Genomic DNA, 9,406 nt, shown 5'->3' with positions numbered 1-9,406 from the left:
GCTGAAGTGCTTTGGACAAACGGCAAGTTAATCAAGGGTTATAGTGATAAAGTCTGGCTTTCCCAAAGCTAGCACAAGAGTCAGGTGTGACTAAAAGGACTGGGCCCGGGGTATATCCATTGGACTCTGTGCCTATTGTGGACTTCCTAACCCCAGAAAAGTCTGCTGAGGCCAAGATAGGGAAGACTACATCAGGAGTAACACATCTTAATGTGCCTGCAAGAGCTTTGCTTGAAGCACAGTGAATCCCATTTTGGGTTTGGAGATTTGCTCCCTGAGTCTTGTGTGCCTCCTCAGTTGTGTACTGCCCAGTCCAGCCTTTCCAGTCCCTGTAGCTGGTCCTGGACTGTGCATGTGTGTTGGTGTCCATGGTGAATCCTCACTTCAAGGACAGTTCAATACCTTTACCAAAAGAAGCTTCAATTGCCTTTGGGGAAGGAGGATTTGAGCCTGTGTTAACTTTGGAACATGATCATTGACCTGAGAACCAGAAAGTCTAAAGCCAAATTCTTGAAGTTTCTTCATGATTCCATGTTTGTAACTGCTGGGTGGAAATGTTTATAAGTGAGCTTTCAAGTTCTTGTCTCCATAGGTGCAGAATAAAAACTCCAGGTATGGAGTGGGGTTCACTCCCTTAAACTTAAAAATGTCTCTCTGGACTAGCTGCTTGTGGTCAGTGTCTGGGAAGAACCCAAGGGATAGAAAGTGACTGGTGCCCCCCAGGCACAGGAAGGTGCTTTTCTATTTGGCATGTCCAGGGCTGATGGTGACCTGGGCATGCCATGACAGTGATGTTCTCATCCAGGTTGAGGCTGACGAAGACAGCTTTATGTCACTGGCTTCACAGATGATGGAGCCCTTTGAGGGATACAGGCTGAGAATCCTAGCTGCATTGAACTGATATGGCCACCTCACACTCCTCCCTCAATGCTCGACACATTCAGAGAAACTACAGATGGAATACTACTCAGCCACAAAAAAGGGAAATCCTGTCTTTTGCAACAAAATGGATGCAATTGAAGACCACTGTGCTTAGTGAAATAAGCCAATCCCCAAAAGATAAATAGAATGTTTTCTCTGATTTGTGGTAATTAATATATACAGTGCAAGAAAATGTAGTGTATATGAGTGAAATTGACATCTTGAAATTTGGAAATTGTTTATAGCCCTTATCTATACTGCTGAGAAACAGTGGTCTTTACACTTGTTGAATTCTTTTTTAGTGGAAGATTAAGCTTGATATTATAAAGTAAATTGAAAGTATGCTATAACAAAAATTAAAAGAAAAACAAGAAAAGAAGGAAGAAAGAAGGGTAGGAAGTATCATTAAGTTCTTAAACTGTATGTATGGCATATATGAATCTGTTCTTTTTACATAAATAGATGGATAAATAGTCCCAGAAAGTATAATCTTAAATACCTTCCTTCTCTTTTTCATTTTTTAAAGGCACTCATTTTATTTAAATTTAGGCATAGATTTAATTAGAGCATTGTTTTCGTCTTTTCCTATCCATAAGAATGTTCTGCCTTCCTGATATTGGTGATTTGGGCTACAAGCTTATGATTTTATTGCCTTCTTACCCACTCCAAACCAGATTTTGGGTTTATTTTTTTGGTCTTTAATTTCATTGATTTCTGCTTCATCTTTGTCAGTCTCTTTCTTCTGTCTACTTTGATGTTAATTTTCTCTTCTCTTTTTAGTTGTGTATGACGGTAGCTCACATCATTGGCTTAAGACTCTTCTTTTTGGCCAGTGAAATAGTCTCATGCTATGAATTTCCCTCTCAAGAACTCTGTAATTACATACCATAAATTTCAAAATTAAAAATTCCTTCACTAGAAATATCTTCTTGCTGTTTCTATTTACTCTTTTTAAATCTTATATGAGTTTTATAATTCAGATCTGTGATCCATTTTGAGTTAATTTTTGTAAATGAGTTAGATAGAGGTCCAACTTTATTCTTTTGCCTTTGTACATACATATGTTCCAAGACCTTCATGAAAAAACTATTGTTACTCATTGAATTCTTTGACACTCTTACTGAAAATGAGTTGACCATAAATATAAAGTTTCACTTAGGATTCTCAATTCTATTTATAGATCCCTAAGTGTGTGCTATTCTGATGAAACTAGCATACTATTGAGGTGTACATTTTGTTTTTTAACTACAAAATTGATGTAATAATTATATACATTTATGAGGTTCAATGTGATGCTTTGATAGGCAGTCATTGTGGAAAACAGTATGGAATTTCCCCAGGAAACTAAAAATACAGTTACCATATGATTCAAGATCTCTCTTCTAGGTATAAATGCAAAAGAATTGAAACCCATATGTTGAAAACACATCTGCATGTCCATGTTCACTGCAATATTAGTTTCAATAGCCAATACATGGGGGCCAGTGCCATGGTTCACTTGGTTAATCCTCCGCCTGCGGCGCCCGCATCCCATATGGGCACCAGGTTCTAGTCCCGGTTGCTCTTCTTCCAGTCCAGCTCTCTGCTGTGGCCGGGGAGGGCAGTGGAGGATGGCCCAAGTGCTTGGGCCCTGCACCTGCATGGGAGACCAGGAGGAAGCACCTGGCTCCTGGTTTTGGATTGGCACAGCTCCGGCCGTAGTGGCCATTTGTGGGTGAACCAACGGAAGGAAGACCTTTCTCTCTGTCTCTCTCTCACTGTCTAACTATTTGTCAAATAAATAAAAATAATAATAAAAAATAGCTAATACATGGAGGCCACTAGGTATCTATCACCGGATAAGTGCATACAAGAAATATATGTCTACATAAGTGAATACTATTCAGTCTTTGAAAAGGAGGAAATTCTGTCCCATTTGCTAAAGCATGGATGAACCTAGAAGACATTATGTTATGGAAATATCATAGGATTTTGATTAATGCAGTTTTTATACTAAGTTTTGAAATTGAAAAATAGAGAACTACAACTTGTCTATTATTTTTAAGTATTAATTTTATTATTATGAATCTCTTGAATTTCCTTATGATGTTTAAGATAAGTTTATCCTTGTAAATAAAGAAGACAACTGGAGATTTACAGGGAGGGCAATGATTGGGTGGAACAACCAGAGAGCATTTCCAGTTTTACAACTGTGATCTGTGAACAAGGAAAATCTTTTCTAATCTAGATTTTCCTTAATGTCTTTGTGCTGTGTTTTAAGGAGTAGGCATTGTACTTGGTTTTTAAATTTTTTCTTATACATTTCAATATATTTTAAAGGATTGATTTATTTATTTGAAAGATAAGGACACATAGAGAGAGGGAGAAACGGAGAGATCTTCCATTCACTGTGTCACTCCCCAAATGGCCGCAATGACTAAGATAGGTCAGGCCAAAGCCAGGAGCCAAGAGCTTCTTCTGGTTCTCCTATGAATGTATAGAGGCCCAAGCACATGGGCCATCTTCCACTGCTTTCCCAGGCACATTTGCAGGGAGCTGAATCAGATATAGAGCAGCTAGGATTCGAACCTGTACCCATATGGGGTGTTGGCACTGCAGGTGTAGGCTTAACCTTCTAAATCACAGTGCTGGCCCTGCAAAATTTTGATGATTTAAAAAATAGAATTATCTTCATTTAATTTCAAGTTATGTAATGATATTATATAGCTATATCATTAATATTTGTATATTGATCTTATATCCTGAAATTTTGTTGAACTAATTTATTAGATTGAATCAGTTTTAGTGGCTCATCATGATTTCACTTATTTTATAAATATAAAAAATCATGTCATCTGCTGGAGGGAGGGGATAGCTTTATTTTTTTCTAGTCTAGTAAAAAATGTAAAAATTATGTAAACATTTGCCTTATTATTTTTTTAAATTTTAAATTTTTTTTGACAGGCAGAGTGGACAGTGAGAGAGAGAGACAGAGAGAAAGGTCTTCCTTTTGCCATTGGTTCACCCTCCAATGGCTGCCATAGCCAGCACGCTGCAGCCGGTGCATCGCGCTGATCCAATGTCAGGAGCCAGGTACTTATCCTGGTCTCCCATGGGGTGCAGGGCCCAAGCACTTGGGCCATCCTCCACTGCACTCCCTGGCCACAGCAGAGAGCTGGCCTGGAAGAGGGGCAACCGGGACAGAATCCAGCGCCCCGACCGGGACTAGAACCCGGTGTGCCAGCGCCGCAAGGCGGAGGATTAGCCTAGTGAACCACGGCACCGGCCTATTATTTTAATAAAGCTATTTACCACTTGTACATTATCACAGGGCTAACTTTCTTACACCAAACAACTAGATAATGACTGAAACATGGTTTTTTCCTATGTGGATTGTGTCTTGATAAATTACAATAAAAACACATATTTCATTGAACTTTATAACTTTGTTGAATTTATTGTTATATTTTCTAATTTGTAGATCCTCAGTACTGTTCCCCAACAAAAAATACAGCAATATCGACAAAATTTTATGTTCTATACAACATATGACATTTAGCATTTGAATTATTTCATGGATTTTCATTGAATAGATCCATCAGGAATGAACTAATTTTTTGTGAATTTCATGTCATTGAAAAACTAACCCTAGAAAGCATTTTGCCTTCTGAACCACTTTCTTAAATGCACTCTTTACTTCTTTGTTCCTGAGGCTATAGATGACAGGATTCATCATAGGAATGATCATAGTGTAAAATACAGATGCAATTTTGTCTGTGTCCATGGAATGACTGGAACTGGGCTGTAAGTACATGATAATTACAGCCCCATAAAATAAGGAAACAGCAATGAGGTGAGAACCACAGGTCGATATAGCTTTCTGGTATCCCTCACCTGAGTGCATCTTCAAAATGGTGATAAATATCAACAGGTAGGAAATCAAAATAACAAGAAGTGCAAAAAAGATATTAAAGCTTGACAAAATAATAAGAATCAGCTCACTAATGTGTCTATCAGAACAAGTCAGAGTCATGACTGCTGGGATATCACAGAAAAAGTGATGGATCACATTCGACATACAGAAAGGGAGTCGGAATGTGTCTCCAGTTTGGATAGAAGCAATTAGAAAACCAATAATATAGCAGCCTATGGTCAGGAAAGTATACGTGTTTCTCGTCATGATGGTGGCATAATGTAGGGGCCTGCACACAGCCACATACCGGTCATAAGCCATTGAGGCCAAGAGGTAACTTTCCACAGTGGCAAAGACTGCGAAAAAGAACATCTGGGTAGCACAGGCACTGTAGGAGATGACGTTGTCTTCTACAAGCAGCCCAACCAATACCTTTGGAGTAACTGTGGAGGAGTAGCAAAAGTCCACCAGAGACAGGTTACTGAGGAAAAAATACATTGGTGTGTGGAGACAAGAGTCCAGAAGGATCAACACGATCATTCCCAGGTTCCCAATCAGAGTTATGATGTAGACAGCAGTGAACATTATGAAGAGTGGGACCTGCAGTTCTGGCACACTGGTTAGTCCTAGCAGGATGAATTCACTTACCTCTGTATTATTCTCCATTTAAAAAAAATCACAGGATGTTCTATTGTGAAGAGAGACAAAGAATAGAATGATTAACAATAAAAAGCAGCATAGATGTTGGAGTGTATGAGCATTATTCCATTACGGCAACAATTTGTATTCAGTCTTCTCCAGAATTAAAGGTTGGGTATGGCAGTACACGTTGACGCATAACTGAAATGTACAATAATTGACCTTTGAAGAGGAAGGGTATTCACGGATTATTTTCCCAACTTCTTCATTTTGTTTATGAGTAAACTGAATCACAAGGGATAATGACTTGCCCAAGTTCACATGGCTAGAATGAATCTATCTTCTCTTTTGCTTTTTAAAATTTATTTTAAATTTTCATTAGTATAAAGAGAATAGATTGCAGATATTTCATAGATACAATTCTAAGAAGATAACCACACTTGCCTTCCTCTTTCGTTCTCTTAATCCCCTTCCTTCCTTCTTTTTTCTTTAATTTTTGCAGTAACATAGCCTCAGTTTACTTTATAATCCCAGGCTTAGTTCACTACTGAATCTATCTTCTTTATAAGACCTATTGAATCTAACACTCCTAAGTTGTCATGTGCCAGATGTTTGTATGTTTATGTTAATTTAATTTTCTCATCACCTTTTAGATTAATCTGTTATTGTGTCCATTTATGTATGAATTTTAGGAAAGAAACAGACTGAATTATTACACAAGCATCAACAGAACTAAACTTTGGACATATCAAAGGGATTCCCAACCTGAATACTGTTAAAGTATTTGAACTGATTGTAAACATACAAAATTTACATCGCCTTCATTATAGCAAACTTAATACATAGTTTGCATAGTGGAGCAACTCACAAGTAACTGTGGTGAAATAAATGCCTCACTACAAGCAAGTACAACTATAAAGCAATTCTGAAAAGGAATGTCAATGGATATAAAGTCTAAAGTTCTGGGTAAAGATGCATTTACATTCACATATAAGCCCTATAATTTATGACTTGGGAGACACTGTTCTTAACCTCACTTCACTGAATCTCAATTTATTATCAGGGAAATTAAGGTAGTCTTGAAATGTAACTCAAGGGATTATTGTGAGTTAAATGAGACAATGTGTTATAAATTCTTTGTGTAATGTAGGTATTCAGCACAAAACTGATAATTCCTAGATATAATATTCCTGTTGGGATGGAACAAGTATCTATGTGTTGCTGTAGGAAAGATATCTGACAACACAAAGGGCATAAGGGAGGAGTTAATTTTGGTGCTTTCTCACACACTGTGTGCATTTCTCCCAGTTGAGTGGCTTTGACAACCATTCTCTGAGTACAAATATCTTTATGTATTGTTTGTCTTATTTCTTCTTTAAAATTACATTTTAGCTCATGGTTAACTCATCCTCTCTTATCTTAGACACATTGTTACTGTCATTTTTGTCAACATTTAGATGGATATCAGATTTTGACTATTAAAAATTCATAGTATTGGAGATTGATCTTAGTCTACTATCTGTTCATACATGAACACAGTGTTTTAAGTACTTCTATTTGAATTTGGATCTTCGGAAAGACATCCATTTCCTGATAACCACTATCATCTATTCCCTGGCACTGCCTCATACTGCTTGACATGTCTGGATTTTAGATTATTTGCAGTTGCCAAGACAACAGTCACATAATATTAGGAGCTATAATTTTTATTCTTAGCACCATTATATTTAATGATGACAAATGTGTTCTCTGAATTACCATGTGGCTAATTCTGGATAATCTTACCACCTCAAAATTGCTACTTTAATCATTGTACACTGTTTCTTTTACAATATAAAGCAATATATTTATGGTTTCCAGTATAACAGCATCATTGGCACCATTAGCAAAGATGGCATATTTGATATGAATATCATATGTAGTAGGAAACTATCTCTAGAATTAGAAATTACTGATTGAGATGTATTTACAGATTACTTTGCTATATTCTTAATTGTGTGTAGAAATAAACAAAGGATCATATTAACTTGTCAAAATCATATACTGTAATGAATTTGTCTCTTAAATTATATCTGTTAAAGTCATTAGCTTTTTAAAGTTAGTACTTATGAGCCAGTTTGTCTCACAGATGATAGATAATAAAAAGATGCATGGGTAGACAAACAGATAGAACAGTAGATGGACAGAGATAAAATATTTATATATAAATACATATAGACATATAACCTCATTAACTGTTAAGAAAATGGAGCTGGAAGGGCTAAGTGCCTTCCTCATATTCTATTCCTAGTAATATCAAATCAATAATAAAATTCACATCTAAATTATACCAATGTCTTTGCCCTTAATCTCTGCAGTGTCAGATTTTCCAGACGAACAAGTAATGACAAAAGAAATTGTCGGGAAATGATAGTGAAAATGGAGTGATGATCTCAGTAGGATCATAATAATTCTTCTAGAATAGATAAAATTATGGCAGCACCCTGTTTGGGTGAGCTTTGCCTTCAATAACAGATCACAACCTAGTAATTAGGATGAATTTACCATCTCCTCAGAGCATTGTATAGTATAGGTCCTTGGAATCTTCTTAAGGAACAAAGAATGACATTTCCAGTTTTGCATTTGCATGCTAGATTCATGCAAATACTTCAGAAAAAGTGTTTAAACAAGCAGATGTGAACTGAAAGAATTCATAGAAGATGCAGATGCCCAATTATTCTATATCAATTTTATTTCTACCAAAGGTATATATCAAATATAGCTTACCTTGACCTTGAATAGAAGTGAAAGGCAATCCTGAATTCTGAGACTGAAATCACATATTTATCTTTGGAAGGATGTATAAATAATATTGCAGAAATTCTATCTAATGAACTTTTCAGAAAGACTTCAAGGTTCCTGAAGCAAGAATAGGTAGAAAACCATCATTAGGGTTAAGGAAGCCTGAGTTCATTTCTGTGTACTATGGATTTTTCTGTGTACTGGTAGAGTTGTGTAACTTCTTCATAATTTTCCTTTTTGTACAACAGAAAAGATAAAATTATATTACCTCCAAATTAATAGAACTATGTCTGAGAAAAGTACCTCAGGATGTGTCTGCAGACTTTACTAAATTATCACTTCAGTATGAATCAATTGAATTTTATCTTGAGGCATTTGCCCTGCCTGTGTTTGCATACTCACTGCAAATATTGTTTGTGGAAAGTCCAGTGTGTATACCAGAAGTATAAGCATTGATTTAGAAAAATAGTGAACAAAGAGGCTGCTGAGATTCTTATTCCTTTGAAACAATGTCACGAGGAGCCATGAAGTGACTTCAGAGCCTAATGAATATTATTCATACTTAGGACTGTCTAGGGACAGGGTCCCTGTGAGGGCAATTGCTTCTCCTCATCCCACTTGTCTACAGTGGGAGCAATTACATGCATATAGAGAATTACTTTGCTATGATGGGTAGTACCTACAGTTATTTTCAGTAATTGCTGTTACAAACATACTCGAGAGAGAATACAGGTCTTATTCCAGGCCACTGTAATAAACTGAATGCTGCAATAGCTGGATTCAGCTATTTTTTTGTTTCATTTCTCAATGCATATAAAAATTACTTTTACACAATATTTTAGTCTAGTGTTAATGTAAATAGCACTATGCTTCAAATATACATATGTAATTAAAATACTTCATTGATTAAAAAATTACTGATAATTATCTAAGCCTTCCATGAGCCATAATCATTTTATTCTGGTGGAGAATCTTGTCTGTATCTTGACAGTTTCTTGACTAATCAAGGTGGTGGCTCATGGAGGTTGATGAAGTTCCAGCAATTTCTTAATTTTATTTAAAGAATCAAACTTCATGCATTTCATATATGCAAATTTAGGAACATAACGATTCTTTCCTCCTACCCATAATCCTATCCTTCTTCCTCCTCGTTTCCCATTTCCATTCTTATTT

At 36.3% G+C, this 9,406-nt stretch overlaps 1 protein-coding gene across 1 annotated transcript; it reads right to left on the bottom strand.

The window, feature by feature from the left end:
- Nucleotides 1–4,531: 4,531 nt before the first annotated feature.
- LOC100341841 (olfactory receptor 5B17-like) lies at nt 4,532–5,479 on the bottom strand. The gene has a single exon (XM_002708981.4). It carries the CDS (start codon nt 5,477–5,479, stop codon nt 4,532–4,534), a length of 948 nt encoding a protein of 315 aa, XP_002709027.4.
- Between the last annotated feature and the right edge of the window lie 3,927 nt (nt 5,480–9,406).

The sequence above is a fragment of the Oryctolagus cuniculus genome, chromosome 1 (genome assembly GCF_051225735.1).
Source record: "Oryctolagus cuniculus isolate XC-2025 breed Fujian yellow rabbit chromosome 1, ASM5122573v1, whole genome shotgun sequence".
Taxonomy (NCBI): domain Eukaryota; kingdom Metazoa; phylum Chordata; class Mammalia; order Lagomorpha; family Leporidae; genus Oryctolagus; species Oryctolagus cuniculus.
The sequence above is the reverse complement of the archived record's forward strand: the minus strand, read 5'-3'. Positions and strand labels throughout refer to the sequence as shown.